Raw genomic sequence first — 23,710 nt, forward strand, 5'->3', positions numbered from 1 at the left:
ATATGTGTACCAGGTTTGGTGTAAATTGTTACAGACATTCCAGAGTTATGGTCGTTTTCGATGATTTTTAGGTGTTACCCCCCTCGCCACCCCCACCCTTAGGAGTGCTAGGGGTGTCTTGCCCCCACAATATTTGTTGTCAGACTGTAAGTCATATGTGTACCAGGTTTGGTGTAAATTGTTCAAGACATTCCAGAGTTATGGTCGTTTTTGATGATTTTTAGGTGTTACACCCCTCGCCACCCCCACCATTAGGAGTGCTAGGGGTGTCTTGCGCCCACAATATTTGTTGTCAGACTGTAAGTCATATGTGTACCAGGTTTGGTGTAAATTGTTCTAGACATTCCAGAGTTATTGTCGTTTTCGATGATTTTTAGGTGTTACCCCCCTCGCCACCCCCACCCTTAGGAGTGCTAGGGGTGTCTTGCCCCCACAATATTTGTTGTCAGACTGTAACTCATATGTGTACCAGGTTTGGTGTAAATTGTTCCAGACATTCCAGAGTTATGGTCGTTTTCGATGATTTTTAGGTGTTACCCCCCTCGCCACCCCCACCCTTAGAAGTGCTAGGGGTGTCTTGCCCCCACAATATTTGTTGTCAGACTGTAAGTCATATGTGTACCAGGTTTGGTGTAAATTGTTCCAGACATTCCAAAGTTATGGTCGTTTTTGATGATTTTTGGGTGTTACCCCCCTCGCCACCCCCACCCTTAGGAGTGCTAGCGGTGTCTTGCCCCCACAATATTTGTTGTCAGACTGTAAGTCATATGTGTACCAGGTTTGGCGTAAATTGTTACAGACATTCCAGAGTTATGGTCTTTTTCGATGATTTTTAGGTGTTACCCACCTCGCCACCCCCACCATTAGGAGTGCTAGGGGTGTCTTGCCCCCACAATATTTGTTGTCAGACTGTAAGTCAAATGTGTACCAGGTTTGGTGTAAATTGTTCCAGACATTCCAGAGTTATGGTCGTTTTTGATGATTTTTAGGTGTTACCCCCCTCGCCACCCCCACCCTTAGGAGTGCTAGGGGTGTCTTGCCCCCACAATATTTGTTGTCAGACTGTAAGTCATATGTGTACCAGGTTTGGTGTAAATTGTTCTAGACATTCCAGAGTTATGGTCGTTTTTGATGATTTTTAGGTGTTACCCCCCTCGCCACCCCCACCCTTAGGAGTGCTAGGGGTGTCTTGCCCCCACAATATTTGTTGTCAGACTGTAAGTCATATGTTTACCAGGTTTGGTGTAAATTGTTCCAGACATTCCAGAGTTATGGGGGTAAATGTATCAAGCTGAGAGTTTTCAGGCGGGTTTGAAAAGTGGGGATGTTGCCTATAGCAACCAATCAGATTCTGTCTATCATTTTGTAGAATGCACTAAATAAATGATAGCTAGAATCTGATTGGTTTTTCAAACCCGCCGGAAAACTCTCAGCTTGATACATTTACCCCATGGTCGTTTTCGATGATTTTTAGGTGTTACCCCCATCGCCACCCCCACCCTTAGGAGTGCTAGGGGTGTCTTGCCCGACAATATTTGTTGTCAGACTGTAAGTCATATGTGTACCAGGTTTGGTGTAAATTGTTCAAGTCATTCCAGAGTAATGGTCGTTTTCGATGATTTTTAGGTGTTACCCCCCCTCGCCACCCCCACCCTTGGGAGTGCTAGGGGTGTCTTGCCCCCACAATATTTGTTGTCAGACTGTAAGTCATATGTTTACCAGGTTTGGTGTAAATTGTTCCAGACATTTCAGAGTTATGGTCGTTTTCGATGATTTTTAGGTGTTACCCCCCTCGCCACCCCTACCCTTAGGAGTGCTAGGGGTGTCTTGCCCCCACAATATTTGTTGTCAGACTGTAAGTCATATGTGTACCAGGTTTGGTGTAAATTGTTCCAGACATTTCAGAGTTATGGTCGTTATCGATGATTTTTAGGTGTTACCCCCCTCGCCACCCCCACCCTTAGGAGTGGTAGGGGGTGTCTTGCCCCCACAATATTTGTTGTCAGACTGTAAGTCATATGTGTACCAGGTTTGGTGTAAATTGTTCCAGACATTTCAGAGTTATGGTCGTTATCGATGATTTTTAGGTGTTACCCCCCTCGCCACCCCCACCCTTAGGAGTGCTAGGGGTGTCTTGCCCCCACAATATTTGTTGTCAGACTGTAAGTCATATGTGTACCAGGTTTGGTGTAAATTGTTACAGACATTCCAGAGTTATGGTCGTTTTCAATGATTTTTAGGTGTTACCCCCCTCGCCACCCCCACCCTTAGGAGTGGTAGGGGGTGTCTTGCCCCCACAATATTTGTTGTCAGACTGTAAGTCATATGTGTACCAGGTTTGGTGTAAATTGCTCCAGACATTTCAGAGTTATGGTCGTTTTCGATGATTTTTAGGTGTTACCCCCCTTGCCACCCCCACCCTTAGGAGTGCTAGGGGTGTCTTGCCCCCACAATATTTGTTGTCAGACTGTAAGTCATATGTGTACCAGGTTTGGTGTAAAATGTTCCAGACATTTCAGAGTTATGGTCATTTTCGATGATTTTTAGGTGTTACCCCCCTCGCCACACCCACCCTTAGGAGTGCTAGGGGTGTCTTGCCCCCACACTATTTGTTTTCAGACTGTAAGTCATATGTTTACCAGGTTTGGTGTAAATTGTTCCAGACATTTCAGAGTTATGGTTGTTTTCGATGATTTTTAGGTGTTACCCCCCTCGCCACCCCTACCCTTAGGAGTGCTAGGGGTGTCTTGCCCCCACAATATTTGTTGTCAGACTGTAAGTCATATGTGTACCAGGTTTGGTGTAAATTGTTCCAGACATTTCAGAGTTATGGTCATTTTCGATGATTTTTAGGTGTTACCCCCCTCGCCACACCCACCCTTAGGAGTGGTAGGGGGTGTCTTGCCCCCACAATATTTGTTGTCAGACTGTAAGTCATATGTGTACCAGGTTTGGTGTAAATTGTTCCAGACATTTCAGAGTTATGGTTGTTTTCGATGATTTTTAGGTGTTACCCCCCTCGCCACCCCTACCCTTAGGAGTGCTAGGGGTGTCTTGCCCCCACAATATTTGTTGTCAGACTGTAAGTCATATGTGTACCAGGTTTGGTGTAAATTGTTCCAGACATTTGAGAGTTATGGTCGTTATCGATGATTTTTAGGTGTTACCCCCCTCGCCACCCCCACCCTTGGGAGTGCTAGGGGTGTCTTGCCCCCACACTATTTGTTTTCAGACTGTAAGTCATATGTTTACCAGGTTTGGTGTAAATTGTTCCAGACATTTCAGAGTTATGGTCGTTTTCGATGATTTTTAGGTGTTACCCCCCTCGCCACCCCTACCCTTAGGAGTGCTAGGGGTGTCTTGCCCCCACAATATTTGTTGTCAGACTGTAAGTCATATGTGTATCAGGTTTGGTGTAAATTGTTCCAGACATTCCAGAGTTATGGTTGTTTTCGATGATTTTTAGGTGTTACCCCCCTCGCCACCCCCACCCTTAGGAGTGGAAGGGGGTGTCTTGCCCCCACAATATTTGTTGTCAGACTGTAAGTCATATGTGTACCAGGTTTGGTGTAAATTGTTCCAGACATTCCAGCCAGAGTTATGGTCGTTTTGGATGATTTTTAGGTGTTACACCCCTCGCCACCCCCACCCTTAGGAGTGCTAGGGGTGTCTTGCCCCCACAATATTTGTTGTCAGACTGTAAGTCATATGTGTACCAGGTTTGGTGTAAATTGTTACAGACATTCCAGAGTTATGATCGTTTTCGATGATTTTTAGGTGTTACCCCCCTCGCCACCCCTACCCTTAGGAGTGCTAGGGGTGTCTTGCCCCCACAATATTTGTTGTCAGACTGTAAGTCATATGTGTACCAGGTTTGGTGTAAGGGAATTTAGACTGTAAGCTCCAATGGGGCAGGGACTGATGTGAATAAGTTCTCTGTACAGCGCTGCGGAATCAGTGGCGCTATATAAACAAATGGTGATGATGAAAGACGGAGCAGAAGAACAGGTATGGAGAACAAAGTGAAGAGGGCCCTGCTCAAATGAGCTCACATCCTAAGGGAGGGTAGACAGAACTCAGGCACACAGGGAGCAAGTTGAAGCAAGTGGGGAGAGAACAGGGGGGTTGAGAGAAGAGAGGGGGAGAACAGCCGGAGGAGATGAGGGGGTTAGGTGGAAGGTTGGTAAGCCTTTAGGAACAGGTATGTTTTGAGTGCCCGCTTGAAGGAGGACAGATTGGGAGAAAGACGGATGGAGCGAGTGAGGTCGTCGTTGAAACGGGAAATCACGATCCTCCGTTACGATTTCCACATCAAAGAGTGTAAAGTTATTATTGGAACAAATCCTAATAAACCAATAGGCACTGAATGATGAATGGCAACTATGTTGCTACTTTGTCTTACTTGACGCGTTTCATCCCCATAAAGGTGATTTCCTCAGAGATATGGTTAGCAATGAACTTAACAGTCCTTTATACACACCACAAATTGCAAACAATTAACACATGTTGGGAGTTAACCCTTTTCTCTCTGTGCACAAGTACTTTGCCCCTACTTCCCTAGAGGATATTACAACAACTTTTAAAACAACTTTAACACTTTATATTCTAACTTAACCCTTCCCAGAAGGGGAACTGAAATCATTCTAGCACATATAGTTCATACTTTAAAATCCCGTTTTGTTAATACCCTAATTATTACTTGTTTCTCTACTAGTCTAATAGTAAAGCATTAATCCATATTCTATATATATGCATTCGAGAAACAAATAAACATTGTCTTAAACATATATAAACCCTCATTTAGCTATGTAATGGATTCCAAAAAGAACCCACATAAAACTATCTTATATCAAACATGTATATAGTGTGTGACCAATATCAAATGATCACTCATAAACAATTGTGGTCTATTATCACACTTTTAAATAATATCATTTAGCTCAAGTGACTCATTCAGACCCGCAGGATACAGTGTATCTAACAAATAAATCCAGTACACCTCTTGTTTGCATAGCCTCTTGAAACGATCCCCTCCCCTTGCTGTGGGTTTTATAAATTTCAAACCTGTGACAGATAAACTATCTGGATTACTTTTATGTTTCTCAAGGAAATGCCTTGATACACTATGGGATTTCAAACCCTTCAAGATGTTCCTTCTGTGTTCATTGAACCTTAGTTTTAGTGTTCTTGTAGTGCGACCTACATAATATAGGTTGCAACTACACCTTAACAAGTAGACCACGTAAGATGAATTACAATTAATGAAACCTCGTATATTATATATTCTACCCGTGTCCACAGATTCTACTGAGTATTCTCTATTCTTAATGTAGTTACACGTTATACAGCGTGATCCACCGCATTTGTAAGAGCCATTTGGAATAGATGGAAGCCATTTCAAGTATAATTGAGCACTATTATTTTTTGATTCTGAGTTGGTATTTGTATTCCTGGCCGATGATTGTGACCTCAGAAAACTAGGTGCTAGAATATTTTTCAAATTATTGGCCTTTTTAAAGACCACTAATGATTTCTCCGGTAAAATAAATTTTAGGACTGGGTCCTGTTTTAAAATGGAATAATTAGAATGTAGAATTCTCTGTATCACTGCAGAGGATTCATTATATTTGGAAATGAATGCCCACTCCAAATCCTCATTATTTTTAGCTTTTTTGTCTCCTCTTTGTCTATTTTGTACCTTGGAATTCTCATCCAGTCCCAAATGTATATTTCTCTTATTGGGGATCAATAAGGTCCCTCTCTCCATTTTTCCCACTTCTTCAAATGCTTGTTGGACAAGCGAAGGAGGATACCCTCTATCAAGGAAAATGTTTGACATTATTTTAGCTTGTTGCAAATACATATCTTCATCTGAACAATTGCGACGTATGCACATAAATTGTCCCTTCGGTATGTTCTTCTTCCATTTGTGATAATGAGCACTTTTAAAATGAAGGTAATTATTGCAATCTACTTGTTTAAAAAGTGGTTTACATATTGTTTTAATAAAATATTTTTAATAGATAATGTGTGCATAAGTACTTTGTGGCAGACTTGGTTATACCATCACAATATTGTGGTTGTTTATATATTTTTTATTTGGGGTGCAGATCCCCAGCACTGGTACCTCGTCTGAGCAGCCATTCTCAGTATCGGACAAAGATTTACATTTATTGTAGAGAGAGGACGCCTGACCAGGGCAGACCAGGGAGGGGAGAGGTGAAAGGAGTGTTTTAAGAGAGGAGGAGAAAGAGGTAGAGTCTATAGCCTCAAGGTTGCGCCTAGTGAAGGTAGCTTTAGGCGAGGTGGGAGCAGGGGAGGAGGACAGAGTGAAGGAGAGGAGATGGTGGTCAGAGAGTGGGAAGGGAGAGTTGGAGAAGTCAGTGAGATCGCAGAGATGAGAGAAGACAAGGTCCAGGGAGTGACCAAGAGTGGGTGGGGGGGGAGGAGGTCCACTGAGTGAGGCCTAGGGAGATGGAAATGGTGAGAAGTTTGATGGTGGCAGGGTCAGAGCAGTTGTCAATAGGGATGCTAAAGTCGCCAAGTATGATGGATGGAAAGGTGGTGGGGGAGCCAGGCAGCGAAGTTGTCCAGAAAAATGGAGGTGGGGCTGGGGGGACGGTAGATGACAGAGATGCGGCGGTGGATGGGGGAGAAGAGACGGATGGAGTGTACTTCAAAGGAGGGGAAAGAGAGGGAAGGTTCAGTAGGAATGACCTTGAAAGTGCAGTTAGGGGATAGGAGGAGGCCCACTCCGCCACCCTGACGCCCCTCCGGCCTGGTGGAGTGGGTGAAGGAGAGGCCCCCATAGGAGAGAGCTGCAGGTGAGACTGTGTCAGAGGAGGTGAACCAGGTTTCAGTGATGGCGAGAAGGTTAAGAGAGTTGGAGATAAAGAGGTCATGGATGGAGGAGAGTTTGTTACAGATGGACCTGGAGTTCCAGAGGGCACACGAGAAGGTGAGGGAAGAAAGTGTGGGAGATGTGGATGAGGTTGTCAGGGTTGATGGAGCGAGGGGGATGGTGAGAGATGGGACAGTGAGAGATAGGACAGTGAGAGGCGGGTCCATGAAAGTGGTGAGGGGAGAGGATGGGTATGGGAAATGAGCGGGGCGGCATAGTAAATATGTAAAACAGTAAATCAGTGTAAAACAGTAAATATGTAAATAGTAAATCTGAAATATGTAACAGTAAATATGAAAACCAGTAAATAAGTAAAACAGTAAATATGTAAAGCATTAAATAAGGAAAAACAGTAAATGGTGAAGTGGTAGATAAGTAAGTAGGTAGAAAGTAAGTCAAAACAGTGGATAGGTAGATAAGAACAGCGGAATCGGTAGCACCCTACATGTTGTATGATTATAAGATTTTGGGCTAGATTTACTAAGCTGCGGGTTTGAAAAAGTGGGGATGTTGCCTTTAGCAACCAATCAGATTTTAGCTGTCATTTTGTAGAAGGTACTAAATAAATGAAAGCTAGAATCTGACTGGTTGCTATAGGCAACATCCCCACTTTTTCAAACCCGCAGCTTAGTAAATCTAGCCCTTTGTCTTGTTTTATACTCATACTATAGTGGGCTTTACTCTTAACCACTTGTGCGGCAGAATTGTTGTTCTTTTCTTCTTCTTCTTTTCTATGATTAATGGAAATAGATGTGTAAACATAATAATACACAGAATAATATAATGCACATACATATTATTATAATTATATAGCATTATAAATTATATCCTTATGTCAAATATGTTAATAGATACAATGGTTTTAGTTCCCCTGCATGGATAGCTTCTCTCTCCATGCAATCAGTTAATGCTGATTGGTGGCTCGGTGCAAGAAACAGTGGGACTTCCCCAAGAGAGAGGCTACATGAAGAGGTAGCTCTTAAAATGGGGAGATTAGTGTGGATTTATTTATTTAAGATGTTTCTTGTTATTTACCTTCTTCATCATCCCTCTCCCTTAATGGGATCTATACCATACAAGTGCCATTCTTTTCAAAGTGGAGCTAAGCAGGACTTGTATTTTAAAATTATACTTGCCACAGTAGCTATTTGGATTAAAATGTGTTACACAGATACTGCAATATAAAGTAAAAATAATAGGACAGTGAAAAATCAGTCATACCAATATTTTGTGTATCGGTTCTATACATTTGAATTTGTAACAAGTTAATACATGCATGTATTAAGTTAAAATTATGTATGTTCTAAAATGGCAGGCCTCAGTTACTGCACAAGTGCATTAGTAAATTATGTTCTTCAAACACATGATAAACAGCAATGCATTATATAACGTTTAAAAATTCAAGTCTTTGCATATCATTTTCAAAGACTAGTTTACTTTGCCAACCTACTCCAATACCAATACCAATAGCTTTAAAGGCAAGTTTAAGGCAAAACTAGCCTTTAAAGCTATTGCCACTTTAAATTTACCATGCAAAGTCGCCGGCTATCAATGATTTGCAATAATCGCTATTCGATACCTTTACCCTAGGAAAAAATAATGTTGTAGACAGAAGCTTTCTGACTGTTTCCATGGACATTGAAGAATACAATCTACTTTTTGGGACGCAGACACCGGATATGAAGTCCGAGTGAGCCAATAGAATTAAGTTTGCTATCTGTACATGAAGTCCATATATGTGTAAACATAACGTTGATGCTTTAGGGATAATGAGATTTCTGTTTAGGTGACTAGAGAATAACAATGCATTAGAAAATGCCCCGCATTAACGGATGTTTGCAAAGTATAAAAACGTGCTTCAAACCAGAATATTTTTTTTGTGCTTCCTGATGTAATTTTATCCAATATGAAACAGGAAATTTTGCTTCTTGCCGAAACATATTTTTAATAATATGGCACCAGAAGAACTCCACAGCATACACCATCAGTAACCAGCAGCCAATGTATTCAAATCCAACGACTGCTTGATGAAACAGAAAGTGATACATATCACCAAGTCCTTCCACCCGTATTCACTTTATGAGGAGTGCAGTGACTGTAAATGGAACTGAAGGCAATTAAAGAGAGTATTCTACCTCCTATGCACCTTTTCTACTCCTGCCCTCTTCATAAAGTGATTGCAGAAGGAAGTACATATAACCTTGCACATACCTTTGAAACAGGGTGATATTCAGGGGCCAGGAGTCTATATAAAACCCTTGTTTCTGCTAACTTAGAATTGCGCTATTGGTCCCCTTTTAATGTACAAAACAGCCCTTTCATTAGTGCAAATCTCATTCTAAACTGCATCTGGAGCTTTATTTGTGAATATAGTGCAATGTATCTCTTCACTCTTTTCTGTTCTTCTTTAGCTCTATTTTATAAGGAGTTCTTCTGTGTGTGATATATGTTCGCCTTATTAGACTATTTCTTCATTCTACTAACGTAAACTTTTTATTTGTTAAAAAAAACAACATACAAATTATTAAAACTGAAAGAGTGCAAAATACTTCTTCTAGTTTGTCATTGCTATTAATAAAACGCTGCTAATTTAACAATACCACAAAAGCTCTCATTAATTACAATGGCAAAATGAAGGGTCTTCATTTGCGTTTTTTTAAGTCTTCATATGTAATTTGACACCCGATATGAAGAGAGACTCTTTCTTCTAAACAATTTATTATGTTTAAAAGCATACACATATGGTTGGTTGCGTGCTAATAAGACAGTATAAAAGCCAAGTATAGTATATAGACTAATGGAATACTATCTATTGTTATTGGCCCATGCCTTGGTGTGTTATATTTAGGAACAAGTGTCCAACATTACTTCAAACAAATTCTGGGGGCTTTTGTTCTTCTTTTTCATCTCCCCTGGATGTGAGATCACGTCAGTACATACAGCAACTATTCATCATACACAGGTGTATAGAGTTTGTCAAGGTAAACAATGCTTTCATGAAAATAAATGAAAGTAGGAGAATACAGAGATGAATAACACAGTATTACAATCACTTCTGGGGAATTGTTGATTGTGTTTGCACTGAAGAAACGGTTGATATTTCAGTCAGATTTGTACTGTAATCTGGTAGGTTTGTTGCATTTGCTGGTAACTGGGGCTGGTATCGGTATTGGTATCCATATGCTCTCAGATGGTAGGTAAAATATTCCAAAGTGTGCATGAGTTCAGCATCAACATAGTGATATGATATGGCCAGGTCTGAGCAGCACTGGGGACCCTGAGAAGACAAATATTGAAGGGTTATTAGAGTGTTATTATCTGGAGAAATATTAGACATTATTGTAATTATTTCCATAATAACAGATTTATGCTTGGAACAGATATGCAGCAGTTGTGATGAAATAAAAGACAAAATAGCAGAAAAAAATGACTGTAGGGGAAATGCCATAGGTAATGCATCATAGTTACAGATAAATCTGCAACCCTTCCATATTTACTACATTTAAAAGATGGTATTGCCCCCCCCCCTACTTTAATTTGGCCAGGGCTTCTCCAAGTTAGCTTGTATTCCGCACCACTCCGCCTTTTCAGAGCTGGAAAACCTATGCTTGTCCATTGCATCTACATTTCTATGTATGGGAGGTGTATGCGAATGCTGTAGATCATCGACCATGGTGCCAAATTGTTTCAAACCTCCTTGCCCAGGGAGCAAGGAGCAGCTCTAAATACAACGTAATGGGAAGGAAGAGGGCGGGTTGCCACTCAAACAAAAATCAGAAAGGGGTAGTTACTAAGAAGGGACCTATGCTTTAACTGTTAGACAAATCATAGGACATGCCGAATCGCTAGTTCAATGCCTTGACAACCTAAGAATGCTGTCTGTATGTAATGTCTCTTATGACTAAAACTTCAGACCCTGACTAAACTTAACTCAGCTCAAAATATTTTGCACACATGACCATTATGAGCACTTTTGCAGTAATTTCTGAACCTATGGGCATCATGTTGTCCCCATTGAGAAACAGCCAAATTGGAGACCTTATTGTAAGATATTGTTCCAGTTTTCATGATAGAAAAACAGTACTATGGAAGGATGTTTTTGGGCATGCATTGTTCAATCCTATGCAAAGGATGGCACGTATCGTCCTTTACGTGCCTTAATGAAGCAGGCCCAGAATGTTTATGTCCATTTGACTAGGTTTAGATCACCTACACACTTTTAACCCATTAACCAATATCTTTTATTGTCTCTCTTCGCAGTTATAAGATATATAGTAACTGAGCTATTTATTAGCCAAGTCTTGCCTGGACAGCTGGTTCAATAAGCCACTGTCCCTGTGAATAGTGTTATACCTTCCACTGCTTCTGGGTTATGTCCAGGTCTATTAATGCGCATGCTCGGCCAATCAAAGCAAGTACTGGAGAAAAGGAGGGGAGGATCATGCAGTCTACCAGGGAGGGATCAGAAGATCTCTTTCCAGCTGGGCTTTTACTATAAGGAAGAGCTGCTAATGCCATGTAAGAGAACTATGCAGATGGCTCTTACAAATGTTTTTAGACTGAATGCAGCCAATATCTCAGAAATCTCCTGAATTACAGCAATGTTAAATACCTAGCATATTTAAATATTAATGTAACCTTGAGAAAACTGCCATTTTCACAAGATTTAAGAGCTGGTGGTTATTGATTAATAGGCCCCTTAATCTCTTACATGTCCATGTGTAATCAGCTTTGATTTGTACAGAGTTAGAAAAACCTGTAGCCATAAGAATGTTACCAACATCAAATATTATTTCAGCTTATGAGATCTTGATGGGATGCAGGGACCTGTCCACTCGTGTGATTGTTAGTGAGGGCAGGGCTTCATGTGTATGATGATGGAAGAAAGGAAATTGAGGCATTGAGTTAACTGCAGACGTTTAGGGAAGATACTGGCTTCAGGGGGATTATCTGTCAATTGGGAAACTGCATTAGAACAGGTTTAGGTTAGAGATGTTTACTGATCCCCGTGATTTGGTCTTGGTTTTGATTTTGGATCTGGATTACGTTGGTTTCTGTTTTTATTAGAAAAAATGCTAAAATATGATAAAATCACATAATGTTGCTCTTTTTATGTTCTTACATTATTATTGACCCCAGTAACACTAATTTCCAGAGGTTATTTCCAGCAAATTTGTCCACCTCACAGGTCATATTATTATTTTCATCCACTTTCGGACAAAGACTGCAGTGACCTGGCTGGATGCTAAGCGAAAGAGCAAAGAGACAAACACACCGCAGTTCATAGCACATCTAGGAAACATTTCCACGCAGCAGTGACAGAAAAGAAAAGTGGTGCAAGATGGAATTGTCCTTGGGCCCTCCCACCCACCCTTATGTAACATATTGAAAAGAAAATGAATAGTTTAACAAAGCAAGCACTCCAGGGCTTAGTTTGTTTGGACCCCACAAAACAAGCTACCAATAGCTTAGCTGCCTTAAGCCCAACAGTGCTGTCAATGAACTCTACTTTATTAAACCATGTCTGCTCATGTTGCATCTTTAATCTCCTTCTCCTCTGTGGATATCTCCCTCTCATCACTGAAGAACTCCCAAACTTATGTAGATACAGGAATGCTTCAGACAGACTGTGACAAGGAACCGTCATCGTAGAATATGCTGCATTGAACAGAGATTCAAACCAATATATAGATGCAGTTGAGATACGCAGATACGAGAGATACACTGCGCTTCAGAAGACTAATATAGAGGAGGCCCTGAGGCAGGATGATAAACATGTCCAGTTTAAAGAAAAGCTAAGAGACCTGATAAAACAAATGGGTGTGTCACTGGCCCCTGCAGATGAAGCTTAGAAAGATGAATTCAAGGAGATCGCCGTCACCCAGAGCACTTCTATAATGCAGTTGGATATGGTGAACCCAGTAAAAAACAAAGTATGTGGTCACACATACGAGAGAGAAACAATTGAAAGGATGATTGAAAATAAACTTTAGACGGGTAAATCCGCCAGTTATCCAAAAATTGGCTGTGATCACTCTGACATAAGTATATCGGATTTTGTTCCAGGCAATGCACTAAAAAGAGCCATTGACATTCACAACAAAAGGCAAGGTCATCACTGAGCTTCGAATCGACCCCGATCCCTTTGACGTAAAATACAGATTACAAACACTTTGTGCAATACTGATGAAACAGCAGCAAAGTGGAAGGTGTGAGTAATACATAAACACATCTATTTAGACATCCATGCTTACATTACTTCTGCAAGCAATGTTGTTCTTTGCTAATAAAACTGTTGTCTTTATACTATTAAAAAAGAATAATAATAATAATCATCCACCATTCGTTGGATGTTGATAGTAGGAGTTACGGCAGAGGTGTTACTAATTTTGGTCAATTCTTTTAAGTAGACCAGACCAGATGTTGAAATGTTGTGCTGAGTCATCTGCATCATCAATGGTTGCCTTCGCAAAAGCTAAGTTTTGCAAAACACACAACAATATATACTATATCTAGGTAAGATTGGCACACAGCAGCAGCTGAAAGGCAAAGTGGTGGAAGATGGAATTGTCCTTGGGCCCTCCCACCCACCCTTATGTTGGATCTTAAAAAGGACATGCACACTTTAACAAACCAAGCACTTCAGTGACAAGGAGTGCCACTTTTGTGGCTGAAGTGCTTGATTTGTTTGGGCCCCCACAAAACAAGCTAACAATAAGCTTAAGGCACCTAAGCTAACAGTGCTGTTAATTAACTCTACTGTGGCAAGATGTTGTTGTCGTCATTTACACCCTCATCCTTACCATCATCAGTGTGAACATCATCCTCAAACATTATTAATTCATCCCCCCTGGAATCCACCATTACAGTAGTCTCTGTAATTTGATGTAATTGGTGGTAAAGGCCTTCCTCCTGGAAAATGTTGTTCAGTTTTATGAACATTAACTTTTCCACATTTTGAGGAAGTAGCCTCCTACGCCGATCACTGACAAGGTTTCCGGCTGTGCTGAAAATTCTTTCCGAGTACACACTGGAGGATGGGCAGCTTAGGTAGTGCAAAGCGAGTTGGTACATGGTTCTACAAATTTCTTTTTTTTCCTCCTAGAATATAAAGGGACTATCTGACATGTCTATTTCTATACTGTCATTAAAATAATCCTCCATCATCCTTTGGATGTTGATAGTAGGATTACTTGGAGTTACGGCAGAGGTGTCACAGTTTTTGGTCAATTCTTTTAGACCAGACCAGATGTCAAAATATTGTGCTGAGTCATCTGCATCATCCCTGGGTCTATTGGGAAAGCTAAGTTTTTTCCTAGCAGCAGTTGAGTGAGAAACTGAAGGAGGAGACGTTGTCCTGTCACATAACACTTGAGCTGTCATCTTGCTCGCCAGGAGCTCATTGCATCTCTTGAGATCTGGGTCAGATGGAAACAAAGAAAAGACATAGCTCTTAAACCTAGGATCAAGCACAGGTGCCAAAATGTATTGATCCTATTTCAAGATTTTGATAACTCTTGGATCCTGGTGAAGCGAATAAAGTACTTCATGTACAAGTCCGACATAATTAGCATAACTTCTTTATTTAAGCTCCTCCTTCAGTTTCTCAAGCTACGTTTTCAAAAATCTAATTAAGGGAATTACTTGGCTCAAGCGTGCAGTGTCTGAACTCACTTCACAGGAGACTACTTCGAATAGTTTCAGCATCTTGCACAACATGGAAAGTATTCTGCGCTTGAGTAAAATACATTCCCCCTCCTTAACCAATGTCAAGGCTTGTGTAATAACTGTGGATGGCTTTTTGCTGTTCCTCCATCCTCAGAAACATATACAGGGTGGAATTCTACCTTGTTACCACCTCTTGCTTCAGTTGGTGGCAGGGCATATTAAATTATTCTTTTTTTTTTTTTTAAATAAGTTTTTATTGAGGTTTTTAGCAACAAACACAGGTATACACATATGTATTTTCAACAGCATTAGTTTTGGATGGCGAGTGATAGAGAGATTATAACATCATAAGAACATAACACTAAGCCAAAGAAGACTCGATGTGTTAAAAAATGCAAACATTCTCATCCACGAAAGGTGGGTATAGCTGACCTGACATATAGAACACAAAGACAGACAGGGGGGGGTAAAACAAAGAAACATAAGGGAAGAATAGGGGGAGGCATGATTCAAGTCATCGTAATAGAAGGTCTACAGCATATACAGAGGAGATATAGAACATAGCCTAATCCAACAATCATAAGCGATTAAATTATTCTTCTAGCTGCTGCAATCTTCTACATGCTGTTGCCAAATGCTGTAAATGTCCAGATATTTTACGAGCCAGACAGCATCTCATGCCCGTCCTTGTAATTTTTCAAAAAGCTCTGCACCACCAAGTTTATTGTGTGAGCAAAACAGGGAATGTGATGGAATTCACCCAGCTGTAGTGCTCTCACAATATTGGTGGCATTATCAGAAATTACAAATCCTGAGAAGAGTTGAAGCAGAATAAGCCATGTTGCAATGACATCCCTTAGCTTTTGTAACAGATTGTCAGCTGTATGCCTCTTAGTGAAGCCGGTGATACACAGAGTAGCCTGCCTCTGTAAAATTTGATGTAGTTGGGTATATACTGCTGCTGTTCCTGCTGGTGAAGGTGAATCACCAACTCAGTGGGCTGTCACAGTAATATAATCTTTAATTTGCCCATTTCTGCTTGTCCACATATCTGTGGTTGAGTGTACCATGGGTAGGATGGCATTTTGTAGCCCAATAATTACATTTTTACGAACCTTCTTGTACAGGTGAGGAATAGCTTTTCTAGTTAAATGGTGTTGTGATGGAATTTGGTAACAGTGACACATGACCACAATTAACTGCCTAAAACCAGCTGCATTAATAGTGGATATTGGACGCAAATATAATACTTGCATAGTCGCCATGATGTCTGTGATCAACTTTACAACTGCGTGACAGCTTTCATACTTGCCTCCTCTTAGACCGGCATAATTGTTTAACAGTCAATTGTTGTAAACTACTAGTAGTCTTCTTCTTAGTGTGCTTCCGGGATGAAGATACACCCCCAGCAGCAGCAGCAGGACCAATGCACAAGAATTTTCCTGAGGAATCCTGGATAGTGGAGGATTTATCTAGCCTTACCAACTTGGAGGCAGGACTAACTCCGATCGCTACTGAGGATATTGATTAGGAAGGTATTGTGGGTGTAGTTTGCATGTGCCGGGATCTAACTGAGAAAAGGGACCTAGCTGATACTGGACTGCTTGTTGTTATTTTTTTAGCATAAGTTTCAGATTTTCCCAACAACTTGCCACAAACTCGCTTCAAATGGCGTAACATAGATGAAATTCCTAGATGATTAAGGTCCCTACCTCTACTGACTGTGACTTTACAAACGCTACAAATGACTAGACAACTGTTGCCAGGATTTGGGTAGAAATAATTACACACATAAGAGGTGGATTTTTTGGTCTTATGCCCAGGCATGATAATGGACTTATTCTTATCACAATCAAGAACTGCTTTCACTGGTGCAGAACTTACACAAACAACATCATCCTCATCAACATCCTCACCATCGTCAGTTACACAAATATCCCCCTCATCCTGTTGCAATTCCAAAGTGGCATCCTCAATTTGTGTACCATCGGTTACACTTGGGCTGCTCATCCACACATCTGCAGAAATGTTGAAAGGGGCCTTCTTTATGAGTACAGTATCAGAAAGGTCAGACTTACAAATAACACTCATGGATAGATTCTCCTCAGGGATTTGTGTCATTTCTGAATCTGAACATACTGTTTCGTCTAATGCCTTGTTGTTTTCTTCCAGCTTGGCTTTTACACATAAAAGTATTTGGGCACCACTTTTTAAGTCAGAATCACAACGTCTTGCATCGTCATTACTGACCTTACAAGAAGGAGCCTCAGTGACAGTTGCAGAACTAGCACTCATAGAGAAAGACGAAGGCCTGATTATTTTCTTGCCACTGTGTGTGTAGAAATGCATGTTGGCAATTTTCTTTTTTACTGCAGTTAACTTTGCCTTCATTTTTGTTTCCCTGACTTAAAAAACCTATGCACTTTAACATAGGCTTTAGCAGATGACGTAGAGGGATTACTATCATCAACAAAAGGATAGGTTAGTTTAACCATCAATCATTTTAATCACATGACACGGAGTCGCCACCTATTGGATTATGACACGTCAGTCAAATGGGCGTGATGAGTTGCATAAATACTCTTATTTCCCCTCACTTCGGATTGCCTTGAAAAAGCATGTAGCGAAATGCACATTGGCGTTTACCCCGCTACTGTGCTTAAACACTCCTTATGATATAAGCAAACTTAGATGCCACTTAAACCCTGTATGGGTTATAATACAGCATGTGTGTGTGTGTGTGTGTGTGTGTGTGTGTGTGTGTGTGTATAACCGTTAAAACGGCAGGCTTCCAATTTATGAGGAGTCTTTATAGACACATGAGATGCCTGATTGATAACAGTACAATTGATCAACCATATATACGGGTGGGATTACCGGGACAATATAGTGCTGGATTAAATAATTATGCTAAACAACTGCTAGGCAGAGACCTTGTTTAAATCCTAATAATCCTACTATAATTATACACAAATACTTTAGCCCTCATTGGGCGTTATATCGAAGTGTATATGTGGATTAGTGTGATCAAATTAAGAATGTGTTTGAGACCTATATGGAGTTTTTCATTTTAAGATACCCCATTATTGATCAAAACAGTCATTATAAAGGATTATTGGGATATTGGATTATTTGAATAACTGTCAGAGACTCTCCTCAAAGCTCAGCACTCACATACTGTTGCAATCAAAGTTACTATAATAACTAGTTCTACTTATACCACACACATTTCAATCAATTTTATTTGAAGTGGTATCTATAGCTATTAGATTGGTTCAATATAGGAGTGATTATAATATCATACATTGAATGTCCATATATACAGACTTTAAGTAGCAGGGCATAGCAATTTACTTTGCTATTTTAATTCACTTTAGTCCCTTTGGCTTTAATATTTCGCTAATCAATTGGAGGGATTTTTCTTAAAGTATAACAATAAAGGAATAGACATTTTAAATTCATTTTCAATATCGCAGAGTGCCTTTGAATTAGAGATGGTCAATGACCCCCGTGTTTTGGTTTTGGATTCGGTTTTGGATCTGGATTACCGTCGTGTTTTGGTTTTGGTTTTGCAAAACCGCCATTGCGTGTTTTGGTTTTGGTTTTGGTTTTGTTTGGTTTTGTTTTGCTATTTTTTGGGAAAATCCATGTTTTTGGGCCTAAATTAACCCAATTTAGTGCTCCAACTGTTTTAGAGACAAGTAATCTAATTGTTGAGGTAATAAATCATCCAAAAAAACAGTTTAATTCTTCGTTGGTAGGCCTATTCTACACACAAAACAGATTGTCTTCCTCTCCATCTATGCATATTGGCAATGCAGCCATCGTCTTTGAATGTATATTACACCCTACACTTATAGTTAAATATGTAAAGAAATGGAAAAAGCCAGTTTGGTTTCTGTCTCTCAAGGCCCCCCTCCACTTGTATAAAATACCAAAAAATTCAGCCATTATAGACTGTACAATATTAATTGACATGGAAAAAGCCAGTTTGGTTTCTGTCTCTCTAGGCCCCCCTCCACTTGTATAAAATACTAAAAAATTCAGCCATTATAGGCTGTACAATATTAATTGACATGGAGAAAGACAGTTTGGGGTCACTCTGTCTCTCTAGGCCCCCCTCCACTTGTATAAAATACCAAAAAATTCAGCCATTATAGACTGTACAATATTAATTGACATGGAAAAAGCCAGTTTGGTTTCTGTCTCTCTAGGCCCCCCTCCACTTGTATAAAATACCCAAAAATTCAGCCATTATAGACTGTACAATATTATGAAAAATGGACAAAGCCAGTTTAGGGTCACTCTGTCTATGACACCCTACCCTTAAGGATAAATTGCCCTAACAGCAGCCTTTCAAGATGGTATGTGATATGGAAATGCCACAAGTCCCTTTCCTCTTTGGGGGTAGATTGCACCCTACACTTACATAGAAAGTTTTAAAAAGATGTTATCGGCATCATCTTCAGCTTAATCCTCACCCTCATCAGTGTGTACGTCATCATCACAGACTATCAATTCATCGCCGCTTGAATCCGCCATTAGAGAACAGTCAGTGCTTGGATGTCTTGGATGGTAAAGGCCTTCCTCGTGGAAGATGTAGTTCATTTTTATAAACATCATTTTCTCCACATTTTTGGGAAGTAACCTTCTACTGCGATCACTGACTAAGTTCCCTGCTGTGCTGAACACTCGTTCAGAGTACACACTGGAGGGTGGGCAGCTTAGGTATTGCAAAGCAAGTTTGTACATGGGTTTCCAAATGGCCTGCTTTTCTTCCCAGTAAGGAAAGGGACTGTCTGACATTTCCATATCAACTACCTCTTGAAAGTAATCCTCCACCATCCTTTGCATGTTTATACTCATATTGGATGGAGTTATGGGCAAAGTGACACATTTTTTTGAAAAATCCTTCAAACCAGCCCAGATGTTAAATTGTTCTCGTCTGCCCCCTGTGTCTTCCCTGCTTCTTTTTTGGAAATTTAATTTTTTACGAGCAACAGCTTGAGAAAGTGAAGGAGGACACGTCGTCAAGCCGAGGCCCAGTTCAGCGGCCAACTTGCTGAGCAATAGCTCCTTGCAAAAGTTCACATCTCGCTCATTTACAAGTAAAGACTCAATGTAGGTTTTAAACCTTGGATCAAGCACAGTGGCCAAAACGTACTGATCCGAGTTCAAGATCTTAATAACTCGAGGATCATTGTGAAGCGAATTAAGTACTTGATCGACAAGGCCAACATACTTTGCTGAATTGCTTGCTTTCAGCTCCTCCTTCATTTTCTCAAGCTGCTTTTACAATAGTCTAATTAAAGGAATGACTTGGCTCAAACTAGCAGAGTCTGCACTGACCTCACATGTCACAACTTCAAATGGTTTCAGCACCTTGCACAGCACTGAAAGGATTCCCCACTGTGCAAGAGTGAAATACATCCCCCCTCCTTTCCCAATGTCATGACTTGTGCAATATGCTTGGATGGCTTTGCGCTGTTCCTCCATCCTCTGAAGCATGTACAGGGTGGAATTCCACCGAGTTACCACCTCTTGCTTAAGTTGGTGGCAGGGCAAGTTAAACTGCTCTTGGAGCTGCTGTAATCTCCTACATGCTGTGGCTGAATGCCTGAAATGGCCTGAAATTTTACGGGCCACCGAAAGCATCTCCTGCACCTCACGGTTATTTCGTAGGAAGCTCTGCACCACCAAGTTGATGGTGTGAGCAAAACAGGGAATATGTTGGAAATCACCCAGCTGTAATGCTCGCACTATATTGTTAGCGTTATCTGAAATGACATACCCTGGGGAGAGTCCGAGTGGTATAAGCCATGCATCAATCACATCTCTCAGTTTGCGTAACAAATTGTCAGCCGTATGCCTGTTAGTGAAGCCGGTGATACAAAGAGTGGCCTGCCTGTGACAAATGTTACGTAGTGGTGTACATGCTGCTGCTGTTCCTGCTGGTGAAGGTGAATGACCAACCCAGTGGGCTGTCACAGTCATATAGTCTTTGGTTTGGCCACTTCCACTTGTCCACATATCTGTGGTTAAGTGAACAGTGGGCAGAATGGCATTTTTCAGCGCAATCTCTACATTTTTACACACTTTTTGGTATAGTTGTGGAATAGCTTTACGGGAGAAATGGTGTCGCGATGGAATTCTGTAACGCGGACACAAAACCTCAATTAACTGTGAAAAACCAGCTGCGTTTATTGTGGAGATTGGACGCAGATCTAACACTAACATTGCAGCCATGGCGTCTGTGATTCGCTTGGCGACTGGGTGACTGCTGTCATATTTGCTTCCCCTCGCAAATGATTGTTTCACAGTTAATTGCTGAAATGTAGGACTGCTCATTTTATTAACCTGCCTCTGGGATGACGATTCACCCCCAGCAGCAGCAACAGCAGCAGCAGGACTAACGCTTTTTTCAGAGAAATCAATAATAGTGCCGGAGTCATCCAGCCTTAAGTGGGATGCCGGGCTAACTCCGAGCGCTACTGAGGATATTGATGAGGATGGTGTGGTGGGTGTATTTTGTAGCCGTCGGTATGTCGGTGAGCGGAGGGTCTTAGCTGATGAGGGAGTGCTTGTATTCTTTTGGGAAGAACTTTCAGCTTTTCTCAACACTTTGCCATGAACTCTCGTTAAATGGCGTAACATAGACGAGGTTCCAAGATGGTTAAGATCCCTCCCTCGACTGACTGTGGCTTCACATACACTACAAATGGCTATACAATTGTTGTCTGGATTTGGGTAGAAATAATTCCACACATAAGAAGTGGATTTTTTTGTTTTATGCCCAGGCATGACAATGGCCTTTTTCTTGTCACGTGTCAGAACTGCTGCCACTGGTGCAGGACTTACACAAACAACCTCATCCTCATCAACATCCTCATTAGCGCCCTCGTCGCCTACACAAATCTCCCCCTCATCCTCTTCTAATTCCAAAGTGGCATCCTCAATTTGGGTATCACCGGCTACACTCGGGCTATTAAGGCACACATCAGCAGAATGCTCACGATTAGACATCCCACTGTTGGATGGACTCTCCACAGGGATTGTTGTCATTTGTGAATCAGAGCAAATATTCTCCTGTAATGCCTCACTGTTATCTTGCAGCTCGGCTTTGACGCGTAACAGTAGTTGTGCACCAATTGTAGGCTGGGTAACTTTTTGGGATCTGCCACTAATAGCCAAAGGTGAAGGCCTCATTCTCTCTTTGCCACTGCGTGTGTAGAATGGCATGCTTGCAATTTTTTTTTTATCGTCACTTAACTTTTGCTCAGTTACACTTCTTTTTCGCTTCAATACAGTAAAAATTTTTTTGGTTTTTGTTTTTTGCACTAATTTGAAAACACTCTGTTGTTTGACATCGCCTTGGCCAGATGACGTACTGGGAACACTAACATCAGGACTGGTGACAGAACCTGGTTGCTCATTCAGATCATATGTGGACTGCTTTGAATCCATTCTGAGCGCAAACCACTGGGGAGTGCTAAAAATTATTTAGTAGATTCTGCTGACAGTTATGACTTTTGACAGCCAGAAATATTAATGCACAATTAGGGAGGACACCCCAAAAGCACTGAGGAGTGCTAAAAATTATTTAGTAGATACTGCTAACAGAAATGACTTTTGACAGCCAGAAATATTAATGCACAATTAGGGAGGACACCCCAAAAGCACTGAGGAGTGCTAAAAATTATTTAGTAGATACTGCTGACAGAAATGACTTTTGACAACCAGAAATATTAATGCACAATTAGGGAGGACACCCCAAAAGCACTGAGGAGTGCTACAAATTATTTAGTAGATACTGCTGACAGATATGACTTTTGACAGCCATAAATATTAATGCACAATTAGGGAGGACACCCCAAAAACACTGAGGAGTGCTACAAATTATTTAGTAGATACTGCTGACAGATATGACTTTTGACAGCCAGAAATATTAATGCACAATTAGGGAGGACACCCCAAAAGCACTGAGGAGTGCTAAAAATTATTTAGTAGATACTGCTGACAGATATGACTTTTGACAGCCAGAAATATTTATGCACAATTATGGGGGACACCCCAAAAGCGCTGGGGAGTGCCAAATATGAAGAAAAAATAATAAACCTCTATCCTCCTCTCTGCACTAGCGATTTTGGTTAGAGCAATTGCAAGAACAATATTGTATTCTCTGTCCCTGCTCTAATTAGCCTATGACTACACCCTGCTCTCTCCCTCTGTCAAATGGCGATGGATTGCTGTGGAGGCGTGTATTTATAAAGTTGAAGTATCGCGAGAACCGAGCCCCGAGATCCGACGACGTCACAATGACGTTCGGCCTCGATTTGGATTCGGAATGGGCGGGAGAGTACCGAGCTGCTCAGCTCGGTACTCGGATACCCAAAGTTCGGGTGGGTTCGGTTCTCGGAGAACCGGACCCGCCCATCTCTACTTTGAATACACAATTTTCCTCTATCTTCTCTCTCGTTTGCATATTACTATCATCATGACTGGTGCCTGCAGCTACTTGGTTCTCCTGGTCTTCTGTGGACTGATATGAATCCATTTTTGATTACACTGTACAATGTGACTGTAGACTTTTAAGCCAGCCCTATTATTTCTCTTTCAGCACTGACAATGAGCACTGACACATAGACTGTATACTTGCAAGAACACTGGCTCCTCTCCTGTTTCTGTGTGAGCTGTAATAACACAGTACAATGTGGCTGGTGACTTTTAAGCACACTGTCAGCTCTATTATTTCTGTTTCAGCACTGAAGACTGCCACCTCTCCTGTTTCTGGGTGAGCTATGGCACAGTAGAATGTCACTGGAGAATTTTAAGAACACTGTCAGCCCTATAATTTCTCTTTCAGCACTGAACACTGCCACCTCTCCTGTTTCTGGGTGAGTGATGGCACAGTAAAATGTCACTGGAGACTTTTAGGAACACTGCTAGCCCTATTATTTGATTTTCTGTTTTAGCACTGAACACTGCCACCTCTTCTGTTTCTGGGTGAGCTAAGGCACAGTACAATGTCACTGGAGACTTTTAAGAACACTGCCAACCCAATTATTTCTGTTTCAGCACTGAACACTGCCACCTCTCCTGTTTCTGGACGAGCTATGGCACAGTAGAATGTCATTGGAGACT

The 23,710-nt window shown here is 41.1% G+C and overlaps 1 protein-coding gene and 1 pseudogene across 1 annotated transcript in view; one reads left to right on the top strand and one right to left on the bottom strand.

Moving 5' to 3' along the window:
• Nucleotides 1-9,873: 9,873 nt before the first annotated feature.
• LOC142140572 (glycoprotein-N-acetylgalactosamine 3-beta-galactosyltransferase 1-like) overlaps nt 9,874-23,710 on the bottom strand; it is a 55,252-nt gene continuing 41,415 nt past the window's right edge. The window contains exon 3 of the mRNA XM_075198280.1: nt 9,874-10,178. Coding sequence (XP_075054381.1) covers nt 9,951-10,178 — 228 coding nt within the window. The 3' untranslated portion in view covers nt 9,874-9,950. The remainder of the gene's footprint in view (nt 10,179-23,710) is intronic.
• On the top strand, nt 12,422-13,023 carry LOC142140573 (E3 SUMO-protein ligase NSE2-like; annotated as a pseudogene).

Source organism: Mixophyes fleayi, chromosome 2, assembly GCF_038048845.1.
Source record: "Mixophyes fleayi isolate aMixFle1 chromosome 2, aMixFle1.hap1, whole genome shotgun sequence".
NCBI classification, from domain to species: Eukaryota; Metazoa; Chordata; class Amphibia; order Anura; family Limnodynastidae; genus Mixophyes; species Mixophyes fleayi.